The sequence below is a fragment of the Odocoileus virginianus genome, chromosome 32, assembly GCF_023699985.2.
Source record: "Odocoileus virginianus isolate 20LAN1187 ecotype Illinois chromosome 32, Ovbor_1.2, whole genome shotgun sequence".
Lineage (NCBI taxonomy): Eukaryota > Metazoa > Chordata > Mammalia > Artiodactyla > Cervidae > Odocoileus > Odocoileus virginianus.
In genome coordinates this window covers 13388026-13415678 of record NC_069705.1, presented here as the reverse complement: position 1 = coordinate 13415678, position 27653 = coordinate 13388026, and the positions used below count along the sequence as shown (strand labels likewise).

Here is a 27653-nt window from a genome sequence, read left to right as displayed (position 1 = left end):
GCTTAAAGACATTTCTCCAGGAAGTGAAATTTTAGCCACGGTCGGTAGGAATACAAATTTATGACAAAGAAAAGAAATACTTGGTAGATGGCATCCCCAGGAAGCACAGAGAAGGCACTGGCTCTGAACTCGGGACGTCAGAAGGTAAAGAGATTGAGTTTCCATGAGGGCTGGCCAGGGTGGACCTCGGTTGAGCTGGCATTGAGAGCAAAGACTGCAGGCACTTCAGTGTCCTCTGTGGTTCTGAGTTGAGATGTTCTCTTTCTGAAAAGTGAGAAATGAACATGAACCTAGAATTGAAAGAAATGAGGGAACTGAGCCTATAGAATTTGAACTTTTATCCTGTAGGTAGCAATCAGGTCCAAGAACCTGGGCCCTGGGGTCAGATTCCTTAAGTTTGAGTTTTGGTTGCTATGCTATGAGAAAATTTCTTCATTTCTCTAAGCCTAAATATACTCATCTAGAAAATAAAAGTTATAGTAATGCCTATTGGGACTTCCCTGGCAGTCCATTGGTTGGGACTCTTGAGTTTCCAATGCAGGGGGCACAGGTTTGATCCTTGGTGATAGAACTAAGATCCCACATAAATAATAAAACCTTCCTTAAAAATAAAAAAGTATTAGTGCCTATTACAAAGAGTTCTTTTGAGGAGGAAATGACTTAATCCATGCAAAGTATTGGATATCTACAGAAAGCACTCCATTTGTGTGAATAATAATGTGTGTGTGTGTTCACATTATTATTCTAGTAATGGGATTCTCCCTGTTGCAGAAAAAGTAGGTTTTCCATTTTCTCCAAAACTATTGACAAATGACACTAGATATTTTGTTAAATCTGTCCTAATACACCTGACTAATATTTCTTTGTAACAACTAGTTCTGAGTGGTAATTTGAGACGTACTGGAGGGAAACAGTTTACAAGAACCCTAACAACCTGGCATCAAACCAAAGGGTCAGCATCCTTTCCAAGAAACATCTCATGAGTATTGGGTTGACCAAAAGATTGGTGGAACCTTTTGGCCAACCCAATAGCTTAATGAACAGCTCTTGATTTTCCAGTCTTCCTTTGCAGGTGGGATTTAGTTCTAAGGAGAAGACAGACCAGGTGATCTATGAGGTCCTGAGTCCTAAATTCTGTGATTCTAATTAAAAATAACTCAAGGTGAATGCCCAGGAGAAAGGTCTCAATGATCCCCAAGTGAGAAAATCATTCCACATTATACTGACAGTTTCCCTTGTATTATGAAATAGATGTGTCCTAACAATTGTGTTAGGAAATAAATTTTTATAAAGCAGATTCTAAGTTGCCAACACACACTTAAAAATCCTTTCTCATTGGGGGAAAATAAATCCACCATACACACTAGTGGAGTAAACAGCAATCTACAGATTCCAGGGTCATCCTCCTGGTGCCAGCCATTCTGGATCAGTGATATTTGTTAGCACTCAGCATTGCCCTTCTTTCTTATGCCCCCACCCCCCAAATTAGCAGTTTTTCCCTGTTTTTTGTTGTTTTAAAAATATGAAGTAGAAGGACTTCCCTGGCAGTTCAGTGGTTAGGAATTCGCCTTCCAGTGCAGGGGTTACCACCGGTTCCACCTCTGTCGGGGAGGTAAGATCCCACACTCCTCGTGGCCAAAAATCGAAAACATAAAACAGATTTGCAATATTGTAGCAAATTCAATAAAGACTTTAACAATGGTCAAGATAAAAAAAAAAAAAAAACCTTTTACAAGTTCATTTAAAATATATGGATCATATTTTTCAGTAACTAATGCTATCCAGAGTCCCTTACGGTCAGGAAGTTGCCAAAATTTAGGCTTCTGTCCTATGAAACAAACTCTCTCCGCTTCATTAGTTCTGTGTATTCCAGACCCTACCTCTCTCTGCAGTATATTTATTTAATCAGGGCTCAACAAAACTCTAGGTAAGAAATATTATAGTCTGGACTAGAGAAAGATTTAATGGCTGAGATCATAGAGTGGACCAACCATAAAAGAAATGGCAAGAACCCAATCAGGGAAGTGATTTAAAACAGAGTAATCTACTCTTGTAGAGAATTCAGTGCCCTCTGGGGTGTGCTGAGCAAAGTGAATTAATATAGACAGAGGAAATGTTTTTGTTTTGATCCTAACTTTCCTCCTTAAAGTGACAAATTAAATCCATGTGTGTCTTGAAGAGCATTGAGACATGTGATCCAGAAAATGATGGTGGCATGAACATCACCAGGATACTTTATCATTAACCCTGGCCTTTCCCTTTCTCTGGAGAAATGACAGTATCATCCTGAGAAGAGCTCTGGGCCTACTCCCTAACCCCTATCCCTAACCCTAGCGTGCAGGGTTAGCTTGCAGTGGAATAGAAAATTGCCGTAATCATTTAGAACGGGCCAAATGATCATGGGGTAGCGAAAAGGGCTCTGAACTTGGAGTCAGGAGTCCTAAGTCTTACTTGCTTTGTTAAGTACCTTGTGGCTTTGACAGACCTCGCTCCATCCCTTGACTTGTGTCCATAACTATCAAACAGATGTGGGGCAGGGGTTGGGGGTGGATTTTGAGCTAGATGATCTCTAAGATTGATTTCAATATGAAAACTTGGTTCTAATTTTCCATCTTAAATGTAGCTTTCCTATACATGTGTATATATATCTGTATGTAAATGAATTTCATCTTATATACATGTATTTGCATTTTATACATCTATATGTATAAGATGATAAATACCACTGGCAGGTCAGTGCTGTCAAATATTTGCTTTTTACCAGTTTTGAGGAGATAGTCTAGTTCAGTCACACCTAAGATTAACCATTTGGATGATGAATATGCAGGGCGATGAGGGAACATCTTTTAGATCTGAAATCAAGGTAGCCCCTCTCCTATCCACAGGAAAGTGGATAGCCAAATTGATGGCCTCTTCCAGGAACTGAGTCATCAAAGCAGGTCTCTAGCATCTGCTGCATTCTCTTCAGTGAGAAGCTACAATGTCCTAGGAAATCCTGCAGGAATTGGGAAATTTAGAGACCCTCACTTTGTAATGCTTGTAATTGAAAGACCATACAAGGCTGAGTAGCACTCATCCGTTCAATAATTATTTATTGAGTACCTACCATATTCCCTGCCTCAGATGGTAAAGAATCTGCCTGCAATGCATGAGACCTGGGTTCAATCCCTGTGTAAGGAAGATCCCCAGGAGAAGGAAATGGCAACCAGTATTGCCATTCTGGTTGGAATTCCAATACTGGAAGGGAATACCTCTCCAGTATTCTTGCCTGGAGAATCCCATGGACAGAGGAGCCTGGTGGGCTACAGTCCATGGGGTTGCAAGGGGTCAGACCCAACTGAGGAAATAACACTTTCACTTTCACCATATTTGCTTTACTGGTCAAGGCACTGGGGCGGAAATAGATGGAAAATACAGACTCAAGGTGCGGGGAGCTTAGACTATGGGCTTCCCAGGTGACTGAGTGGTAGAGATTCCACCTACCAGTGCAGGAGACACAGGATGTGGGTTCAATCCCTGGGTTGGGACGATCCCTTGGAGGAGGAAATGGCAACCCTCTCCAGTAAGAATTTACATGGAAAATCCCACGGACAGAGCAGCTGTTGGGCTACAGTCCATAGGGTTGCAAAGAGTCGGACACAGCTGAGCATACAGGCAACTTAGAGGGTCACGGCAGGTGCCTGTATGGCCGGCGGAAGGACTGAGGAAGCGTGAAAGTGAAAGTCACTCAGTCATGTCCCACTCTTTGCGACCCCATGGACTGTACAGTCCATGGAATTCTCTAGGCCAGAATACTGGAGTGGGTAGCCTTTCCCTTCTCCATGAGATCTTCCCAACCCAGGGATTGAACCCAGGTCTCCTGAATTGCAGGCAGATTCTTTACCAGCTGACCCACAGGGGAAGCCCTGAGGAAGCTTAGAATAAATCTACTAGTAAAAATTCTCAATTCACAACTTCTTTTCCAGCTTTTTTTTTTTCTTAAGAGAGGACTGATGGCCTATGTATGTCAGTTGCTAAGTATTTCTTTAGCAATTAGTGAATAGTCATCATAATAAACACCCTCCCAAATCTTATCACCACCCCTAATCCATCCCCTACGCTGACCTCCCTGTGACCCAGCAACTAGAGGGACCAACCCAGACACACCATGACCCTATGTCAGGGCTGGTGCTTACACTGATAGGATGCCTTCAAATGATTTTTTCAATAATTTGAATATTATTCTTGCCTTAAGGAAAATGGTCATCGTGAGATTAATCAATAATTTATTCCCTTAAGCTTGAATTACATACTCTGAACATTTTTGTTTAGTTTTCAGTGAATGCTTGTGTGTGTGTACACATGCATATTTTTTCTGTCGTGGATGGAAGGGAGGGAATCAAAGCAAAACAATTTATAGGATGGAAAAAGGATTTTATTTATTTATTTTTTAAATTTTTTTTCCATTTATTTTTATTAGTTGGAGGCTAATTACTTTACAGCATTGCAGTAGTTTTTGTCATACATTGAAATGAATTAGCCATGGATTTACATGTATTCCCCATCCCGGTCCCCCCTCCCACCTCCCTCTCCACCCGATCCCTCTGGGTCTTCCCAGTGCACCAGGCCCAAGCACTTGTCTCATGCATCCAACCTGGGCTGGTGATCTGTTTCACCCTAGATAATATACATGTTTCAACGCTGTTCTCTTGAAACATCCCACCCTCGCCTTCTCCCACAGAGTCCACAAGTCTGTTCTATACATCTGAGTCTCTTTTTCTGTTTTGCATATAGGGTTATCGTTACCATCTTTCTAAAGTCCATATATATGTGTTAGTATACTGTAATGGTCTTTATCTTTCTGGCTTACTTCACTCTGTATAATGGGCTCCAGTTTCATCCATCTCATTAGAACTGATTCAAATGAATTCTTTTTAATGGCTGAGTAATATTCCATGGTGTATATGTACCACAGCTTCCTCATCCATTCGTCTGCTGATGGGCATCTAGGTTGCTTCCATGTCCTGGCTATTATAAACAGTGCTGTGATGAACATTGGGGTGCACGTGTCTCTTTCAGATCTGGTTTCCTCGGTGTGTATGCCCAGAAGTGGGATTGCTGGGTCATATGGCAGTTCTATTTCTAGTTTTTTAAGAAATCTCCACACTGTTTTCCATAGTGGCTGTACTAATTTGCATTCCCACCAACAGTGTAAGAGGGTTCCCGGAAAAAGGATTTTAATATGCATCTTCCCTTGGAGCAGAGTTCGCAACATCACACTTTATCACTTTGAGGCCAACTGCTGATAAGAAAGGGTGGACACGTGCTTAAACATCTTTGCAGTGACCTCAAAGCGTGTTGTACTCGGTATATCCAGCACAGAATCAGTGGGAATGGATAGGACTTTATAACAGAGGTGGTAGGAAATTTCGAAACTGAAATGATTTAATTCAAAAATGAAATATGCAAACACTCGCTGGAAGTACGGTCATTATGGATACTTATTTGTCTGAGTTTAGGAAATACAAAAGACATTCCTTAAAGAGATGTCAAATTTGAAAAAAGAAAGAGGGAAGAAGACAATCACTCATGCATATGAATCTTTTGCTTCAGCCGAGGGGCGATTCTGGAAGGTCACTGTCATCAGAAGTTGCATCCATGAACTGTTTCTAAGAGTACTCAACTGAGTTCCCCAAATTAATATGATGAGATGGTGAACAGTCCTTTGGTGGAAAATATCAATAGAGCTGATGTTCATTCATTCATGTACATCTCAAATCTTACATGTTTTTATTCAGGTGAGGGTTTTTGCCATTCCAGTCCTGGACTTTCTCTGATTACCCGCTATCTCTAAGGAAGCCAGCAATTCCTCTAACAAGACATAACCACTGGGACACCCTGTGAGGTCTGTCTCAAAACCTCTTATTCTCTACACTTGTCCTACCCAGATGGATGTGCTCAGAATGCACTTTTTAAATTTTTATTTTATATTGGAGTAGATTTGGTTAACAATGTCCTATTAGTTTCAGGTGTACAACACAGTGATCCGGTTTTATATATCCATGTATCTTTTCTTTTCCAGATTCTTTTCCCATAGGGAGGGATAAATTGAGAGGTTGGGATTGACATATACACTATTTGTAAGACAGATAACCAAAAGGACCTACTGTATAGCACAGGGAACTCTGCTCAGGAGTTCATTTTAAAAGGGGCAGTAGACCCTATGATGGTCTGTACAGGCTGGAAAGTGGGGAGAAGAAGCAAGAATCGAACTAACTGAAGTAACACATGGGGTAAATACGGTCACTGAGGAGTGCTTTCTGAGCAGGACCTTACAAAAAAGAAAACCACGACGTGGAAATTTAGAAGTGAAAAGAGTAAAAAGAGAGATGTGCTGTGTTTTACACTCTTGTCATGTTGCTGTGTTTCCCATCACCGGAAGAGTTTCAGGGTGTTTGCAAGAACCGGGGATGTGTTCCTGCATGTCCTAGAGCCTTAGTGAGCTTCCACCATCCACAGAGAATAAAACAGAATAAAGCAGAATCTCTGCTTGTCATCTCCAGGGTCTGCCTGACACAGTCAATCGTGGCGATGTTGCCGATGCAGAGCAGACCTCGTGTTTACCCAGTTATCTGCCAGTGCTAATAATAAAGCAGGTCCGCCAGATCCTGGGATTTCCTGCAACTTCAGAGAACATTCAGAGAGCATAACACTGCTGCTTGATTAATTCTGTCTTTGAGGGAGACAGAAAGCATGTGGAAATGAAGCACAGTGATAATCAATAACTTCTTTCCTTCCAATCAGTAAATAATCAAGCAAAAAGCATGTTAAAAAAATTTCCCAGCATTCTATTATGAATATATTCAAACACATAAGCGTCTGCATCACCTAGATTCTACATTAGCATTTGCTGTATTGCTTTGGGCTTCCCAGGTGGCACCAGTGCTAAAGAACCTGCCTAACAATGCAGAAAAGGTAAGAGACTTGGGTTCAAACCCTGGGTCGGGAAGATCCCCTGGAGAAAGGCATGGCAACCCACTCCAGTATTCTTGCCTAGAGAATCCCGTGGACAGAGGAGCCAGGCAGGCTACAGTTCATGGGGTGGCAAAGAGTCGAACATTACTGAAGTGACTTAGCATGCACACAAGCATATTGCTTTATCATATACCTGCATCTCTACCAACCCATCTTATTTTTGATACATTTCCAAATAGATTGTAGACATCAGTACACTTCACTCTTAAAACACTTCTGCAAGCATACAATTGATTAGAGTTCAATATTTGTTTCAGATTCTTTCTGTATAACTTCTTATTTCATATTGGAGTATAGCTGATTAACAATGCTATGACAGTTTCAGATGGACAGCAAAGGGACTCAGCCATACATATACATGTATTCATTCTCTCACAAACTATTTTCCCAACCAGGCTGCCACAACACATTGCGCAGAGTTCCCGTGCTATACAATAGGACCTTGTTGGTTATCTGTTTTAAATATAGCAGTGCGTCCATGGCCATCCCTAACTATCCCTCCCCTCCACCCATCCCCCCCGGAAACCAGAAGTTTGTTCTCTAAGTCTGTGAGTCTGTTTCTGCTTTGTGAATAAGTTCATTTGTATCATTTTTTGTAGATTCTGCATAGAAGCAATATCACATAATATTTGTCTGTCTCTGGCTTACTTCACTTAGTATGATAATCTCTAGGCCCATCCAGGTTGCTGCAGATGACATGATTTCATTCTTTTCAATATGATTTTTCTGTTCAGAACCCATAACTAATGGTGATGACAAAAGTAGAAAATCAAATGAACACTTATGAAGTACTACATTTTGAAAAACCTGTGCTTTGTATTTTAGTGACATTAAGTAAGATAAACTGTCTAGAGAAGGGAGAGATGCCTTTGAACAGAGTAGTCATCACCAAAGATTTCATGAAGGAAGCAGGAACTTATCTCTGCATTGGAGAGAGGACATGTTTATATAGGAGGCTTGGAGGGAGGAGGGCACCGAGAGAGGCAACAGCTTGGGCAGAAGCACTGAGATTCATGGATTGATCAGATGAGATCATGGATTTTTCTTGAGGTGCAGTGGAAACTGAGTCATATTTGGTGGGGTGGGACCAGTTAATAGAAGACCATAATGTTAGGTAAATTGGTCACAATTCAGAGGCAATGTAGATTCATGGTAGATTCCTGCTTGATGATGCTAGAAAACTATCCCAGCAAATAAGGAACTAGCCAGAGAGAATGGACAGAGAAGACTGACTCTTCCACAGACTTTAGAGTTGGCTCTAAATAATTTGTGATTACAAAGATTGGAGGGTCAATTAAAATAAAATTGAATTCAAGACATAAGTTGGGAGGGGGGTGGTGAAAAAGTCTCCAAAGTCTTCATCAATCCACATGGTCGATGAAGAAGGAAATAATAAAAGTGGTCTTTGAAGATGAAAACACGGGGCATGTCTGGTTTGGGGAAAAGAATGGTGATCATGAGTTCTAATGACATGCTTCAACTGTTGGCCTGAGGAGAGAGCTTTGCAAGGGTCTGTCCTGGTGGGTATTTGGTCCACACGGAGTGGCTTTGATAGCTGAATCTCAAGAATTGTGTGTGTTTGGTATACAAAACCTATAGGAGCCAATTTCAAATAATCACAAGGCACAGGTTTTGAGGGCAGCCCCTTGCCCAGTCTGTGGGTTGGAGACTGAACACTCCATCCGTGTCTGTCATCTTGCGACATCTCCATAGTGTAATGGTCCGCAAACCCACTCTACACACGTGGCATCCCTCCTCAGTCTTGCTTGCTCTGATCTGCAGGATGTGGGCTGCACATAGCTGGTCATGTTTGTTCCCTGGCAGAGAAAGGAAAAGACTGGATGTGGGTGGGTAGGTAGGTGGGAAGGTAGGAATGCAACCATAGATAGCTTGTAAGAACAATGGATGCCATGGAAATGCTTTGGGAGCATCCTGTATAACAAAGGAAGCCAAAAATTAAAGAAAGGTGGGAAAGAAATGAATCACCACCAAAAATAAAGAGGTAGATTGTTCTCTCTCCCTCTCTCTGCCTCTGTGTGTCTCTCTCCCCTTCCCTTCCTTTCTCTTATGTATAAATATACATATACACCTCTACACACATATACTCTCACCACACATGTGGTGAGACACGAAGCAATATTTGCAATACAGCACTGAGACAAAAGCAGACTGCAGAACAATATATAAAAGACAGTTCCATGTCTTTGAAGGTAAAATGATCAATTACTGTCAATCAATTTCATATAGTTTTCTGCTAATATATGTAGAAGTATCTATGTGTGCATATCATCTTATACATATAAGATCACAAGGGAAAAAAGAGCTTAGACTTGTATATATCATTTAGCATAATGGTGGTTATCTCTTGGTGGTGGAATTATGCAGGGTTTTTTTGCACTTATCTATTTTTTTTTTGATACAATAACTGCAGTAATTATAAATAATAAAAATGACTTTTAAAGAAAGCATAACAATTTAAAATGCTATTAAGAAACACTTTTTTGCATCTTTAGCAAAATCATTAGAAGACTGAGTTATAATTCCTTATTATCAATTTCCATTTACGCAGAAGATACTCTTGGTGTATATGTATATGTAGACCCTATGAAAACTGGTAGGATTTCCCCAAACAACAGATCAGCTGCCACTGGCTCAGAATTACATTTCTCTGCCTCTAAGATCCTTCTGGACCCATCTGTACACTCCAGCTGCCCGAGATCCTCTTAAAGAGGCAGAAAGGAAATGAAGTTGAGTACACAGAGCCCTGGATTTGTTGTTAGGAAGTGGGGGTGCCCTCAATAATCACAAATACACAAATCCCAATTAATTAGAAGTTCTTGGAGGATGGCCCAGGCATGGGTATTAAAAAACAAAAAAACAGAAAAAAACCTCCCAGATAATTGTAATGGGCAGCCCATGTGAAGAACCGTGGCTTTCATGGATTAATTTACTAAAGGGGTCATTTGAACATGGCCTTGGAGAGGGGTGAAATTAAAACAGGATTTGGTTGACCAAGGCCAATAGCTGCGTGGCCCTGAGCCTTGTGAGAAAATGATTATGCAAACAGAATGAAAGGACATGAACCATGAGGTGGGCTGTTCTTCCACAACACTGTGAGGTCTGGGGGCAGATGGGGGAGCCCTCTCTCGAGATCACGGTAGAACAGTCTCTAATCAGACATTTCAAGCTAGGAAAATGGTCTCTGAGAGCAGCTTGCTAACGAGATACTGGTATTTCACAAAGTACAGCAGAACCCAATTTTGATGCCAATGCCGGGGGACTAAAGTCCTCGTGGGCACCAGTGACTTCCAGCCTTTCCCATGAGAAGATGCAGGTGAACACACGTGCCGGATCTTAGCATTGTCAGCAATGATAGAGAAGCAGCCGTTTGAACACTTGTTACTCTGTTTCTGAAATTCATTTTATGTGGATTTCTATGGAATGCCTTTTCTAAAGATTTGTAGGGGTGAAAGCTGGGGCCCATGGAGGTCTTGTCATCCCTGTCCTTCTTTCTGTGTATCAGAGTAAAGTTGCAACTTGCCTTTGGTGCCAGCAAGCAGAGGCCAGGAGTCGGCACACGTTTCTTTTGTGTTTGGGGTTTTTTTTGGCTGCGCTGGATCTTAGTTGTGGCATGTAGGGTCTTCGTTGCAGCATGCAGAATCTTTAATTGGGGCATGTTGGATCGGAGTTCCCTGACTGGACACTGAACCTGGGATCCCTGCATTGGGAGTGCAGAGTCTTAACCACTGGACCACCAGGAAAGTCGTTAAGCACATGTTTCTTGACTCCCATTCAACTACCCCTGAAATTCACTAGAGTTTCTGGCCTGGAGCTGTGCCTAGTGTTCGTGCAGCAGCATGTGGGTCATTTTTGTCCTCTGAACGAGTATGTTTCTGGCCTGGAGCTGTGCCTAGTGTTCGTGCAGCAGCATGTGGGTCATTTTTGTCCTCTGAACGAGTATGAGGATCATATTCATAACATGTGAAAGTTACAGTATTACTTATCAACTACATTTGTCAATGCTGAACGTGTGCTAGCCCTTTGCTTCACGGCTTCCAGGTTCTGTTCAATCCCCAGAACCAACATTTAACAACCTTATTGCTCCCACTTTACTGTGGGGAACATTGAGGTCACAGAGATAGATGAAGACAGTCTGAGACTTCTGATCCAAGAGTCCGCACGAATCGCACTGCCAACGATGACAACCCTAGAGCTGGAGGTCAGAGGGCAAAATGCCTTCCTCTTCTGCTCCGTGCATCCATGTGGTCCTCTGTCTGGGGTCCTTAGCCTTGGAATTTTCAGCCCCAACCTCTGTCTTCATTTTTCAGAACTGTACTAGGTAGAATCCCCGTTTTTCTTTTTGTTTTTACAGCTATATTCAATGTATTTTTCCAAGGAGTGGTTATATATCTCACCTGTTTTTAATTGAGTTTTCTTTTGCTACCCAGAATAATCTTCATTCCTGTGGTTTAGAGAGAAGAAAATACCGTTCAGCGCAGCCAGAGCTCCGAACAGCTGTTCTGCATGTCTCTCTGTGTGGTCCTAGCAATGCCTCACTTTCAGATGTCTCAGCCTTGGCCTCCCAGCAGGGCTGTGCCCGTGCCAAATGCTTGCAGATAGCGTGCGATAAGCAAAAACTGAAGTCAGGTTAAAACCACCAAAGTCATTTTATTCTAATTCTTGAGTGCATTAGCATCTGGACCTTGGGAGTTTCCACCTGCTCTCAGGAAAACTAATATGGCATTGAATCTGTGCAGTCAGAGAAATGCAAGCTTTGGGCTTAAAGAAACCTGACTGTGTAAGAATCTGATCATATCAATTTGAACAAATTATCTTTTGTGGGGATGTTTTTTTCGAGATTTTTTTGGATGGGCCCTTTTTAAAGTCTTTATTGAATTTGTGACAGTATGGTTTCTGTTTTATGTTTTGGGGTGTTTTTTGGCCCTGAGGCATGTGGGATCTTAGCTCTCTAACCAGGAATCAAACCCAAACCCCCTTCCCTGGGAGGTTAAGTCCCAACCGCTGGGCCACCAGAGAAGATCCAGGATTCCTTTTTAAAGAAAGATTGGCCAGAAATCACCCTTAGTCAGTGACCTTTCCCCTTACTGTAAAAAAAAAAAAAAAAACAACAATGGTGGCCCATTTGCAAAAGTATGATTTACACACAACTTTGAAAAGCTACTTCCATCACAAAACAGGTGGCAAAATACACAAGAGTTGTACTTGATGCACATGGCGAGGGTTTTCTGTCAAAATCAGTCTCTAGTGCAGAAGCGGGTTAGGGTAAGAGATACTCCATGAAGGATTTGGAGCCTCACTATGCCTGTCTGCCTGGGAGGGGTTAAGGTGCAGTCAGCCAGATGATGTTTACGAAGTTCTCAGATGTACTGTGTGAGATTTGATTCCGTTCAAAACATAATCCAGAATGACAGTGTCTCGCCCCGCTTGGCTTGGCTTCAGGCTAAGAGGAGAAGGAGTGTACCCAGGGTGACCTTTCAAGGTCCGCTCCTTTATGGCACTCTCTGAATGTTAGCAACAGCCCTGTGCTTGCCGTCCGATGGTGTTCCATCGACACCCGAGAAGGCACCAATGAGAGGCCTGACACGCCCTGCAGATCCTCTGAAATTTGACAGAGAGTCTGAAGCGGGGTCGTCCCGGGTTTCTGCCTGGTGGTAGAGTCGTGTTGGCCTGGGACAGGACCAAGGGCAGAGCAGTGGTCAGTGGAAGGACTGTGGTGTAATGCAGAGTCCCAGGTACCATGTCTCCAAGTGATTTGCAAGATGGTTGCAGAATTATTTAGTGATGGAACATGGCAGGAGGATGGTGGATAAAGGGATGTGAAAAGAATGGATAAAAATGTCTCGCTCACTTTAGAAAAGATTGAGTGTTTCTTCTCTGTACCCATCTCAGCTGACCGCTGCCCTGCTCAATACCAGGATCAGAAGGACACCTTTCCATTAAGATCATCTGCATTTTAACAGATAATTGAGATCTGAAACAAAAAAGCATAATTTCTTAAAAACAAACCTTCAACACACTATCCTGCATCTATACCCAACAAGAACAGAAGGGGAAAAAAAAAAAAAACAGCAGAGTTTGAAACTATTTACCCAGGCCATGATAACTGCAAACCAATGCAGGATCCCTTTAAATATTTATTCATGGATCATTTTTCCACCATCATATGTAGTGAAATAGCATTCCTTACCTGAGCAGACTTCTGGCTGGATATAAAACAGGGCAGGCTGCAAGCTCGCTGCTCTCATCATGCTGATAAGAATCTGGCAAATGCAACAGAGAGAAACTCTAGTAAGCCTGAGGGAATTTTACTTTAAAAGAATGAAGCAATCATCCTAGAAAAAATACTGCCAAAGAGAAAAAATTTTTTTAAATTAGAATGAAAAGGAAAAATAGGAACAACATAATCCATAGTGTCTGCAGAAAGGAAGTGTTTCCTTTATAGAGGTAGACGTGAAGGAATGTAGAATATATATCTGCTCCGTGTGAATTTATTAAATGCAACTTTCTTTTTTTTTTTTCTCTTTCTTTCTTTTAGATAAAAAACCTCTTCATGAAATAAAACCCCAAAGTAAGTTATTTTTCCTCTTGCGGATATCATTTGTTCTCATATTTGCTGCTTTACTGTCATATTTGTTTAGGAGCCAAATGGAATTGCAGTTCCTACGAAAGATCCAGGGCTCTTGGGGGGAGGTTTCTTCTTGTTGGGTTTGGAGTCACATATCAGAGTTAAAATGGAAAAGAAATATGCACACCCCTCCCCTCCTTCAGATTAAATCTCTGCTTTGATTCTGTCCGCCAGTAGCAGTCCATTTCTCTACAGATGTCATCTAGGACTCTTATTTCTGAGATTTATCTCATTAAAATTTATAAATATTTGTCAGTATAGGCTTTCACAAGAGCAACCTTGGGCAGTAGCCTGATTACAGAACTTTCCATCTAGAAGTGGGAGAGGGTGCCTGAGAGATGAACCCTGAAATCCATGGCAACTGATTAGATTAAGAGCCACAGTGAAATGGCCAGGAATTGAACCTAATGGGGGTGGATGCTGCCTGGAGCTCTCTGTCTGCTGGCTTGCTTCCTGGCGAGGCCTTTGCCTTCCCTTCTTCTTGGGCATCCACCAGATTTGGGGAAAGAAGCCCAGCTCAGATGATGGCAGCTCCACCTTCAGCCTCATGGTGCTCAGACCTGGCTGAACTTGGGGGCCACCTGGAAGCCTTTTATAAATTCCAGTTCCTGGGCTGTTACTCCAGAGAAATCACATGAGAAGAAGAGACTTAGAACCCAGGAATCCTCAGTTTTAAAAGCTCCTTAGGGGATTTCAATGTGAAGCTTGGATTGAGAACCAGTGTCTTACAAAAATATTCTCAAAACTTAGATAAGCAACCGCATGCATCAGGATCTTGGGATATGGTGGAAGCTGGTTAAATATGACCCTGCAAAAAAAATAGAACAAATTAATCTGAATCCCCAGTACAGGGGCAGGGAGAGCTCTGGAGAATCTACATTTTAATATGTTCCCCCAGTGACTCTCAGAAATATGTAAAGTATGTCAGGGTGTCATATAGACGCCAAGGTCCGCATGGTAGGGCCTCAGCCGTGTAGCTCTAAGCAATAGGAGAATTTGGTTTGTAAAGCTTGTGAAAGACGTTCTTGACTAGTATCTCCCATTTTAGTCTAAACCGAATGGCTTTTGATCTTTTAAATCCTAGGGTATTAAAATTCAAATAGCTTGGGAGACTTAACAGCTTTTATTAGCCACCTTCTTTGAAAGAATTAAGACCCTGTGAAGATAGACAGAAATTGGTATCTGGGGAACAAGGGTCCGGAGGCATGAGAGAAAAAGATACAGCAAAGCTGTGATGTTTCTACTTCAGATGTTGCTTCAGGCAGGCTTGAGATAGAAGGATGCCTTGACTTCCAGAGTCTGAGAACTTCCCGAACAACAGAAACAAGCTTTCTTAATTTGTTTTCCTTGCCGTCTGCTGCCCATAAAGTCATCATTGGGGGTTAGGCAGCAGCTTTCAAGTCATGCATGATGGATTTGGAACTCCATAGGAAGATAGACGATGGGGAAACCGTGTGTGTGTGTGTGTGTGTGTGTAACCGTGTGTGTGTGTAACCGTGTGTGTGTGTGTGTGTAACCGTGTGTGTGTGTGTGTAACCGTGTGTGTGTGTGTGTGCCTGTGCGCACATGCGGAGAGAGGGAGAAGGAGCAGGTCGATGAGTGTCCATTTGTTCAAGACCCCAGGGTTTCCCTGGAGTAAGTGGGGTCCCCGCCACCCCCCGCCCGAGTACCTCCTGATCATACAGCCCCCCCCCCCCCGCCCCATCCCCTGGTCCCCGTGTGTGGCACAAGCAAAATTATGGGTAGCCGTGTGGCAGCCCAAATGTGTGTATGTTTTTAAAGATATTTTTATTTTATTTATTTCTTGGCTGTGCTGGGTCTCCTCCAGTTGCCCGTGAGCGGGGACTACTTTCTAGTTGCCGTGAGCAGGCTTCTCGTTGCGGTGGCTTCTCTTGTTGTGGAGCAAGGCCTGTACGGCGAAAGGGCTTCGTCGTTGCAGCTCGCGGACTTTAGCGCACAGACTCACCAATCGTGGTGCACACAACTGAGTTGCTCCGCGGCATATGGGATCTTCCCAGACCAGGGATCGAACCTGTGGCTCCTTCACTGGCCGGTGGCTTCTTCACCACTGAGCCACCAGGGAACCCTGCATGTGTGTTTTTTAAAAATTAATTTCACGCTTAGTTTGTGAGTCCAGTGCTGTTCTAATTTGGTTACATCTGAACATCCAGCCGTAAAGCCCCCAGTAGCTATTTCTAGTCCTCGGGGACTTCCTGAATGAGTTTTTGCTTGGGGTTCTCACTCCTGCACACCGTGCCTAATTGGTGGATACTGCCGCAGACTCGCTTAAACTGTTTTAATTTGCGATTTTCTAAAAATAAAACCTTAACAGAATCAATGTGATTGCAGAAGGCTCCCAGAGGCATCCGATCAGGGTTCTGGAGGCTGCATGGGTAGGAGTGCATCATACAGAGCCCGGCTGCAATTTTGTTAGTGAAAGGGGGGCTTCGTTGAAGACTCCATGAATCATCACTGATACAAAATCAAAGTCAATTATGAAGATAATTGAGAAACAACCTTTCCCTATATATAGCCGTGCATGTGAGCTTCTGCACGGCAGGGCGGGTGGAACCCATCTCTCAGAGCCTCCCGCACAGATTCGTGTGAGGCGGGCTGAGGAACCGGCTCTGAGTCGTGGGGAGGTGTAAAAAGAAAGTGAAGTCTGAAGGTATCTGTTGGCAAATCATAATGACAAACTGGGGGAAATCTGTGCTCGGCATCGCTCATGAAAGCACTTATTGTAAATGAGATAATTTAATCAATTACATTTCCTAATGTACTAAACCGAATGTTTCATTTTCTGCTTCTGCACATCTTAAATTATCTTCAGGTGCTTTATGAGATTTAATCATAGTTAATAGAAACTTCATTACCATCAAATGTGCTTTCAATAAATGTTGTGTAACAATGTCAGGAAGTGCAGTAAAATATAGTAGGTTCTGAATGGCAAACACGCACCCCCGGAGTCAGGCTGAAAAAGGGTCGCGTGCAGACAGTGAGACTCCCGGAGGCTTGGGAATGAGGCTTTGCTGAGAGGCTCCCCAAGGAGCGGCTGTTTCAGCAAGTTCACCTTAGGGATGAAAAGCGTTCGGGTACCCCCTAGAAAATAGCTCAGAAGGTATTCTTTCTCCATCTCCTTCCCACTAGTTTGGTAACTAACAGAAACACACACTAAGCACAAATCCTATTCACTGGTCCAGAGTCAATTACCTCCAGAATTTCGCCAGTTGAATGTCTCCCAGTTACCCGGATCTCAGCTTTTTCAAAACTGAATGCATCCTTCTCTGCCTCTGTTTTTAACCCAGGCCTCCTCCCATCTTCTCTCATTCAGGGAATGCTATGCCTTCAACTCAGTAGGGTCCCACACTCGCACAGCCTCCTAGACTGCTGTCTTTTTCCTCTCCCTTCTCCAGCTCAGTACTCAATGAATCACCACCATCTAACCATTCTGCCACGCAGATAGATCAAGTTCACCAACTCACTCCATTTTCTCTCTTCCATACCCCTCCCTCCATTCGGCATCTTTTTATTGAGTATACCCCATGGGCATGGGCATGTTCTAGGTGGTGGAGAATCAGTACTGAGCCTGCCAGATACAGTTTCTGCTCCTGTGAAGCCTGCAGATCCAGTGAGGGAGGTGGGGGGAAAAAGCACAGAAAATTATATATAGAGGGCTGAGTGCCATGGAGGTGGTGACAAGTGTCATTAAGAGAAATAAAGCAAAAGAGGCTCAGATAGGGATGGAGGGAAAGTTGCTTTTTTGTGTAAGGTGTTCAGAGAAGGTCTCTGTGATAAAATCACCTTCAAGAAGACACCTGAAGAAAAGGGAACAGACATTCTGGAGATCTGGGAGGAGAACGTCCAGGGCAAGGGAAGAGTGGGATGCCAAGGCCATGTGATGGGAGCCTGCTGCGGTATCCAAGGAACAATTAGGCTGGGTATCTGAGCAGAGTGGCAACGGGAAGAGGCATAATAGCTCAGGTCAAAGAAGTGAGGCATGGGGGAAAAGTACCAAGTGTGTTATAGGCCATGGTAACGATTTTGACCTTTACTGTGAGTGAGATGGAAAGCTATTGAAGGTGTTTATTCATGGTAACATGACCTAATATTTTCAAAGATAAACTCTACCCACTGCGTGGAATGTAAACATATAGGGAACCAGAGTAGAAACAAGGAGATCTGTTACAATGATCTATTATAACAAGAGTCTATTCCAATAATCTAGGCTATTACAATATAACTTTTATAATAACCTAGATTCAAGATGACTGTGGCTTGGGCCAGATAGAGAGCATTGGAAATTGTAGAAAAGGTCCAGAATCTGGATATCTTTGGAAGAGAGAGTCAAAAGGAGTTGCTGATGGATTGGATACAGAGTATGAGAGAAAGAAAAGCATTAGAGATGATTCCAAAACTTGTATGCAACGTGAAGGATGGGCTTGCCATTACTGATCTGGGGCGAACTTGGTTTAGCATATCTGGAGGGAGGCTCAAGAGTTCGGTGTTATAAATGCTACATTTAAAATACTTCTTAAACAGGCAGTTGAATATATGAGTCTGGAAGTCAGAGGAGAATCCTGGCATAAATCTGGGGCTTGTCAGTGTCCAGATGATATTTAAAACCAATAGGTTGAATGAGGTCACTGGATAATGAGTGTGAACAGAGAACATATCTGAGGACTCAGCCCTGAAAGACATCCACATTGAGATATAGGGCAGGTCAGAAGTTACTGCGCAGGAGACAGAAACGTAGCAGCCAGCATAGTGAGCAAAAAGCCAAGTAAAAGGAAAATGATGTCTGAGACGAAACCTGAGCATTCAGGACATCTTTCTCCCTAACCGGAATTTCTATCATTGCTTCCTGTATCTAGAGTTAGCTGACATCAGTTTATCTGATCTTTTTAAAAAAACATCAATTCTGGTCACCTCACTTCCGTGTTTAAACCTTTTCAAGAGCTGACCATTATTTTTAAGATAAAGTACAAGGTACTTACTGTCTATGGGATCTGGTCTCAGATGGCGTTGTTGAGTCATATCAGCTTCTCTCAAGCTGCTTAATTATTAGGTGTTTCCCTTTCTACCCGATCAACTTCTTATATTCTTCCACCTAAGAAAGCTTCTTAGTTTTCTGAACACCCTGGGTCCATTTGGGCAGGTAGTTCTTTACATGTTGTTAACATCTGCCAGAAAATTTTCCCTCCACCTAGTCTTACCCTGGTGAATGAATCCTTCCTTCAGGCTTCCGTCTTGCCTCTGCAAAGCCCCTAAAGTCTGAGTTAGTTACTCCTTTTACTGGCTGATTGTCAAGCAGTTTCCTTATTTCTATCCTGTATGTTCATTGTGTTTATCCCAGGCCGAATTCCCTCTCTGATAGACATCCTTCTGGCCATCTGGTAGACAGTATAGGGTCTGTTCACCCTTATGCTTGTGACATTTACCACCGTCCCCACGTGGCACAGTGGTAAAGAACCTGCCTGCCAGTGCAGGAGATGCAAGAGACATGGTTTCAGTCCCTGAATCAGGAAGATCCCCTGGAGGAGGGCATGGCAACCCACTCCAGTAATCTTGCCTGGAAGATCCCATGAACAGAAGAGCCTGTTGGGCCATAGTCCGTGGGGTCACAAAAGAGTCAGACAGGACTTAGCAACTGAGCGTGCACACAGTAGCATGTATTAGATGTTCAATTCATATTTGTTATTATGGTCTTACATCTTCCCGCTAACTCCTCACTGAGTCTTTTATTGTTAAGGTGAAAATAAAGACTTTGCTTTTATGTATTTATTTTAACTCATTCATGTAGTAGATATTTATTGCACAATTATTCTGTATAAATAGTCTTGGCCCTGTGAAGCGTGAAGGAAACTATAAGAAATGTTTCTTCCCTACAACTTCAGTACAAAGTAGAAGATAACAAATGATTTGAGAAGAGGGGAAGTAAGGAGGCAGTTTTTAATAATCATCTATTCAGTGCCTGGTGCTAGGTGAAAGTCCAAATGGGAAGTTTCCCAGAATCATTTCTATCAAAGAATGACCCCCGTGTGTCCTTGTGAGTTAATTGCTCAGTCGTGTCTGACTCTCTGCGACTCCACGGACTGTAGCCCACCAGGCTTCTCTGTCCATGGAATTCTCCAGGCAGGAATACTGGAGTGGGTTGCCATTTCCTTCTCCAACATATCCTTACAGTCTAGAAATTAGGTATTTCTCATCGCCTTACTGACACTTAATCCATTCTACATCTTTTCCCCCAAGTACACTGTTTTCATCCATAGTGGAATCATGTGGATTCTGGGAATACACATTCTTAGGTTAGAGAACTCCTCAAAAGATGCAGAGTCCACACTGGCAGGTTGGACATTCTTTTTCAGACCCGAATGGGTCTTGAACACACAGAACTATCTGTGACCTTAAACCATGCAGGTGTGCTTGCTTAATCACTCAGTCATGTCCAGCTCTTCGTCACCCTTTAGATTGTAACCCACCAGGCTCCTCCGTCCATGGGATTTTCCAGGCAAGAATACTGGAGCAGGTTGCCATTTTCTCCTCCAGGGAATCTTCCTGACCCAGGATCAAACCCACATCTCCTATGGCTCCTGCGCTGTCAGGCAGATTCTTTACCACTGAGGCACCTGGGAAGCCCACATTGAACCATAGCATCTTTAAAATCTCAGTAGGCTTCTAGGTCTTTAAGCCAACATTAGGTGACTGGCATCAGTGCTAATCTTCTAGCCATGGTTTACAGGATAATTTTTTTTTTCTATTTTACCCGTCATTTTTCTTCATCTCCTGCTGATTATTTTCCATTACATAAATATAGCATTTTCCCAAATTGCATGACTTGTTTGTCCTTCAGAATCATTCCTACTGTGAATCAGTTCAACACAAGCATATGTGCAACATTTGAAATTTTCTTACTGCTTGTAATCTTTTTATTAACTAATTTTTATTCCATCATAAGTGTATGCCTTTTCGTATGACCATGTTTTAGAATATCATTGACCTTACTGGACATGATGAAGTTTCCTCCATTAAATACCTTGGAACTAAGCTTAGGCACAGTGAATAAGTGATGAAACGAAATGTTCTTCAGCAGCAGAGTAACTCAGGGCACTTGCTAAAAATGTGAATTCACAGGTCCCATCTCCCCACGTATTACTATATTCAAAGTTAGAGCTTATATCTTGAATTCCCAGAGTAGAAAATGAAAGTGAAGTCATTTTCTCAAGGGCTGGATTTCAGATCCTGCTTTTTGACTCTCTTCATTTTACCTTGGTCTCCCTGATGGGGAAAAAGACAGTTCTTTTGCAATCCAGAGGTATAATTACCAGATAAAATAGAGAACCCTTGGTTATATTTGAATTTCACATCAACAGTGAATACATTTTTGACATAAGTGTGTCCCAAATATGGCATGAGAAATATTTCTACTCAAGTTATACATTCTTGATCAGAAATTCAAATTTAACTGTGTCATATTTGTGGTTGCTTAATCTGGCAACTTTACTGAAAAGAATAAAACATGTCTGAATGTGCATTCTCAAGAAACATTTTATTAAATAGATTATCTGTACTGTCAATCTTGGGAGAATGGTTAGAATTAAAACAAATACTGGAGGAGGGAGCCTTTCAGTAAAACCAAAACATCTGAAAAAAAAAAAATCTACTGAAGTACAAAGTCTACTTGAAGAAAATGGATCTGGGAAATCCTCATTTTATTGTGCTTTGCAGATACTGTTTTTTTTTTTTTTTAACACGTTGGGATTTGTGGCAGCTCTGCATTGTCAGATGATAGCTACCATTTTTTAGCAATAAAGTATTTTCTAGTTAAGGTATAGCCATTGTTTTATTTAGATATAATACTATTGCACACTTCACAGACTGCAGTATAATATAAACATAACTTCTATATGCACCAGAAAACAAACAAGTTGTGCCTGTCTATATTATGATATTTGCTCTTTGCAGTGGTCTGAAAGTGAACCCATAATATCTTTGAGTTATGTCTATAATAAGATTCACCTAAAGAGTAGGGCCCATGTTGTTCTTCAGTTGCTAAGTTGTGTCCAACTCTTTGTGACCCCATGGACTGCAGCACGCCAGGCTTCCCTGTCCTTCACTATCTCCGGAGTTTGCTCAAATTCATGGCCATTGAGTTGGTGATGCCATCCAAGCATCTCATCCTCTGTTACCCCCTTCTCCTCCTGCCCTCAATCTTTCTCAGCTTCAGGGTCTTTTCCAGTGAGTTGACTCTTTGCATCAGGTGGCCAAAATATTGGAGCTTCAGCATCAGTCCTTCCAATAAATATTCAGGGTTGATTTTCTGTAAGATTGACTGGTTTGATCTCCTTGCTGTCCAAGGGACTCTCAGGAGTCTTTTCCAACATCACAACTTAAAAGCACCAGTTCTTTTGTGCTCAGCCTTCTTTATGGTCCAGCTCTCACATCCATACATGACTACTGAAAAAACCATAGATTTGACTATACAGACCTTTGTTGGCCAAGTGATGTCTCTGCTTTTTAACACACTTTCTAGATTTGTCATAACTTTCCTTCCAAGGAGGAGTCTTTTAATTTCATGGCTGCCATCACCGTCCACAGTGATTTTGGAGCCCAAGAAGGTAAAGTCTGTCACTGTTTCCGTTGTTTCCCCATCTATTCACCATGAAGTGATGGGACCAGATGCCATGATCTTTGCTTTCTGAATGTTGAGTTTTAAGCTAGCTTTTTTACTCTTCTGTTTCACTTTCATCAAGAGGCTCTTTAGTTCCTCTTTGCTTTCTGCCATAAGGGTGGTGTCATCTGCACATCTGAGGTTATTGATATTTCTCCCTGCAATCTTGATTCTAGCTTGTGCTTTATCCAGCCTGGCATTTCACATAATGTACTCTGTATAGAAGTTAAATAAGCAGGGTGGCAATATGCAACTTTGGCATACTCCTTTCCCAATTTGAACCAGTCCAGTTGTTCCACGTCCGGTTCTGACTGTTGCTTCTTGACTGCCATAGGTTTCTCAGGAAGCAGGTAAGGTAGCCCGGTATTCCCATCTCTTAAGAATTTCCTACAGTTGGTTGTGATCCACACAGTCAAAGGCTTTAGCATAGTCAATGAAGCAGAAGTTGGAGGGTCCATATAGAGGAGAAACGAGCAAAAATAGTTGGAAACTAGGATGGGGCAAGGCAGAAATTATCTTGAGCCATAAGGGAAGTCCCTGTTAGAGTGAACTCGATGCCTACTCAAGAATCACTGATAGGTTTTGAAGTGGCAGGACCAGAACTGTGTTTGGGGAGAGTAACCCACGTGTTTAGCAGTTCAGAATGAACAGAGACTGGGGCCTGGGTACCAGGGTAGATGAGGCTGTGCGGAGTGGGTGCCTCCTATCAAAACTGAGATGTGAGAGGCACTGGGGATGTTTCGGTAAGGCATGTGAGTCATCTGGGGAAGGGGTTGATGGGCAGAAAAGGAAAGGTCACTCTTCAGGCTCAAGTCTGGTCCCTGATGATGTCATTACTGGAAAAAGGGAATTCAAGAACATACTTGAAGAGATAAGAATGGTGACCTTATAAATCAGCTGGCAAATTTGAGATGTTAGCATAACGCACAGTGGTGTGGTGGTTTTATCCATTGAGTAGGAGGAAATATAGGATGAGGACTTCAGACAGGAGTCGAGGCAAGAGATCCTGATTCAAGACTGTTTGTCATCAAGGTAGTAGTTAGCACTGTGTGATAGAGTGGTTGTGAACAATCTTGAAGAGGAAACAGTGGTTTGGGCAAAAGTCAGAATTTAATAGCACAAAAGAGCGATGAAATATATAGAAATAGTGAACAAGTTAAATCATGATAGAGCCTGGCAGTGGGCTGAGCCCATGTGAAAAGAAGTAAAGCGTGTCTGTACATTCTGATAGGAATGATCTACAAGGTGGTGTACACAGTGGGGAAAAAAAGGCAACATAGTAAAGGAAATCATATGGAAATATAATAATGATTATATAACTTTTAGAGTAAGGATGGTAAAAAAAAAACATGGAAATTTACATTTTTCCCCCCCCGAAAGATCTCAAACTATACTATCAACAGTGGTTACTTTAATTTTTTTTTTAATTTTGTGTATTTTTTTATTGAAGTATAATTCATTTACAATGTTGCATTAGGTGCACAGCAAAGTGACTCACTTGTGTATATATGTATATCTTTTGTTTTTCAGATTCTTTTCCCTTATAGGTTATTACAAAATATTAAGTATAGTTCCCTGTGCTATACCATAGGTCCTTGTTGGTTATCTATTTTATATATGGTAGTGTGTATATGTTAATCTCAAACTCCTAATTTATCCCATCCCTTCCCTTTTCCCCTTTCATAAGCATAAGTTTGTTTTCTATGTCTATGGATCTATTTTGTATATAAGTTCATTTGTATTATTTTTTATTCCACATGTATGCAATATCATATATATTGGCCTAGATGAAGGATAAATTTTTTCTTGGTGTAGTGTAAGTTTTTATAGTTCATAAAACACTTCCTCATCCTGTGTGTGTTTCCTGTTTATCCTTTTATTTCAACAGGGATAGAGGTTAACTGGTTAGGGAAATTATGATCAAGAAAGGTTTAATGTTTTAAAAAGTGCTTTTTGTAGTTCTTTTCAACAAAGAGCTTAGAATTTCATGGATATGAAAAAAGACTGCCTCTTTCAGAGATCTATCAGAGAGTAAGTCAGGAGAAGGATTGGGGTAGAGGTGATTAGGGAGACCAGGCCGTGGTTTGGAGGCCAGAAGGCAAGGCACAGGTGTGGAGGCAAAGTTGAAAGATGCGAGACCGAAAGGGAATAATGAATGAGGCCAGGTCCCTGCGGAGGCAGGAGAGGGCGGATCAGAGCCGGCCTGACACAGAGGAGCAGCAGCTGTTCCAGGAACTGGGAAAGGGAAAGGAAAGCACAGGATGGCGCAGAGGAATTTTGAGTTGCAGGGCAGGGTGTGTGTGCGCTGGAGGGAAGGGGACTCACATGGAAAAACGGGCAGTGAGAAAGCAGAGGTGATGAAGAAAGTAAGCCAAGTTCAGAGTAACTGTGTTGATGAAGAGCTGTTCTTGGTCATGGGACATGAATACAATAATTATTAGGCTGCGAAGAAGGCCCAGGTGAGTTTGCAGAGCACTGGATTTTTGATGATGCCCACCAGCTTAGTTAGTGGGTTCCTCCAGCAGGGCCGGTTGACCCAGTGAGGGAGGAGAGGTGAGGAGCCATCCTGTGATGGTTACACCATTGGGGAGTGGAGACAGGTGGGTGTCCAAACCCCACCTTTGCCATTTCTCATGAAGAAGCCTCTACCCTATCTGAACCTGTACCATCATCTGTAAAAGAAGACATAGAATACTTCTACGGCAAACATTTGGTTGTGAGCATGAGAATATGATCACACCTGCAGTTCTCAGAGAAGCAGACACGAGCTTATGCTCCATTACTGGGTTACCCTTACCATCAAGAGGTTTTGTTGCTGAAATTCAGCCTCCGTACAGTAAGTCCCCCACATACGAACGAGTTCTGTTCCGAGAGCATGTCTGTAAGTCCACTTTGTTCGTAAGTCCCACAAAGTTAGCCTAGGTACCCACCTAATGCAATCGGTTATATAGTACTCTACTGTAATAGGTTTATAATATTTTTCACACAAATATTACATAAAAAACAAGTACCAAAAATAAAGAGAATATTTGTTTTAATCTTTCAGTACAGTACCTTCGAAAGTACTAATACAGTATTACAGTGCAATAGCTGACATACGGGCACATTTGCATCTTTGAAATTTCATACCTTGAAGGCTCATATATTGGGACTTATTGTATGCTGGATTAAATCTCATAGGCAGAGTTTTGGGTGAAATAGAAAAAGCGTTATTTCTTTGCCAGGCAAAGGGGGCCACAGTGGGCTAATGCTTTCAAGTCTGCATGCCCTGCCCTGGAGAGGGTAGTGAGGAGTTGTATAGTCATGGTTCAAAGAGGACGTGATCAGCTCATGGACATTCTTCTGATTGGCTGGTGGTGAGGTGAGAAGGAAACAGCATCATCAACTTAATGGTTCCAGCTGGGCTGGGGCCTGTGTTCTTGTGGTCAGCAGTTTTCATCTAGGGCAGCCTGCTTCCCGCATGTCAGGTATTTATCTGTATCTTTTAGGGAACGGGTAGTTCGGCGAGTCTGCCAGGTAGCAAATTCAGAGTCTAAATTGTTAGCAGTTCCCCAGCCCAGCAGCCATTTTTTGTTTCTACGTCTTCACGTTTCCCAGTCGTTAGCTTCTGAGTCGGCCTCTTACTGCAGACAAGGACACGGGGGCTTCTGCCCGCTTTCAGCATCAGGCGGTGCGACCAGGGCAGAGGTTCACACTGGGATAGGCAGTGAGCCGGGGAATCGATTCTGGAGTCAGGCTGCCTCAGAGTGAATCCCAGCTCTGCTACTTACCAGTCATGAGGCTTTGGGCATGACAAGTGATTTTCTGGCCTCAGTTTAGATATTTAAATGGGCGCCTTTTTACAAGTTTGTTGGAAGGATTAAAATGAGTTAATCAGTGTAAATAAAAGACTAGAACAGTGCCTGGCATACGGTGCTATTGAAGAATGTGCAGCTGTTGTTGTTAATGACAACGAGGAGGTTTTGGAGGATGGCAAGGTGGAAAAGTCAAGATGCCAACTGGTGATGGGATTATGAGATTCCAGGCAATGCAAGTATCATCAGAACTGCTCACCATGGTTGACCAGAGCTGACCACTTAAAAGCTATTTTCTGATATCTTTTTTTCAAGAAAAAATATGGTTTCTCAATGACAAGTATGAACAGTTCGAACAATAACTTCTGTTATGTGTTTGCTTGCAGTTAAATGTTTTGGCACATCCCTCAATGTCTATAGCCCTCAGACAGCCCTGTCTGTACCTCTGGGCCAGAATGAGGAGGGGCTGGGCTACAGACTGGGCTGTTTCCTGGGAGTCCAGCGGAGCAGCTAATTCTTCTGTCTTCCACTCCTTTTGTCTGTCTCAGCCTTCTCTTTGTGAATCTCTGTTGTGTGAATTCCTTGTAATTCACTGCCTTATATACATCAAGTCAAGTTGCTGAGTTTTTTCCTCCTAAAATAAGAGCAGTGGTCATTCTACAGTATCTAATAAGATAAAAACAGAATACTGTATGTTTTTCTTGACTTCTTCTTTTATAGTGCAATATAGCTGATTAACATCATTGTGATAGTTTCAGGTGTACCTCGAAGTGATTCAGTTATGCATATGCATGCATCTGTTCTTTTCAAATTCTTTTCTCATTTCCGTTGTTAACAAGACATTGAGCAGAGTTCCCTGTGCTATACAGTAGGTCTTTGTTGGCCTGTTTTAAATCTAGCCATGTGTATATGTCAGTCCACATTCTCTAACTGTATGTTTTGAAAGGCATTTTCTTGTGCTCCTTTATTCATTTTGTGTAGCTATCTAATCCTATAAAATAGATTCTAATCTGATCGTTAAACTCATAATATGGGAATTGAGCTAAATTTCCATGAATAAGTGGCATTAATATGTCTTTTAAATGAGAGTCCTGTGAAGAGAGGAAGGTAAACTAAATAAACAGCCCTTAAATTTAGTCCTTGGGGCACATAAGTCACTATGAATGACTAGGTATGATTATAATTCATAAGTACAGGATCTTGTGAATACTTAGTCCTTGAACTCTGAAGTTCGAAAGGACTTTGAAAAGTCACTTAGCCTTTCTCACCATCTTTGACCAAAAGTATAATAACTGCAGACTATTGTCAAGTCATGCTGGTTTTGAGAAACTAGAGGAGATTTCACAAGCTTCCTCAGAAATACAGCGCAGTTGTTTTTTTTTTTTAACGATCCTCCTTGTAGACAAGGTCATTTTAATATCTAACAGAGTCCCAATTGCTATAATAAAAGGCCAGGTTCTCCTCTTCAGCCCTTGTTAGAGTGGGTGACGAGCTGGTTACTAGCTTCATCATAAATGAAGGTTCATTGGGC

The 27653-nt window shown here is 42.1% G+C and overlaps 1 protein-coding gene across 9 annotated transcripts in view; it reads left to right on the top strand.

The window, feature by feature from the left end:
• Positions 1–27653, top strand: part of UNC5D (unc-5 netrin receptor D) — a 612862-nt gene that overhangs the window by 500443 nt on the left and 84766 nt on the right. For 7 of the 9 annotated variants that reach the window (XM_070459906.1, XM_070459904.1, XM_070459903.1 and 4 more), the window contains one exon: positions 13571–13603. The exons of the other annotated variants lie outside the window; for them this stretch is intronic. In XM_070459906.1, coding sequence (XP_070316007.1) covers positions 13571–13603 — 33 coding nt within the window. The remainder of the gene's footprint in view (positions 1–13570; positions 13604–27653) is intronic. 9 annotated transcript variants of the gene reach the window in all.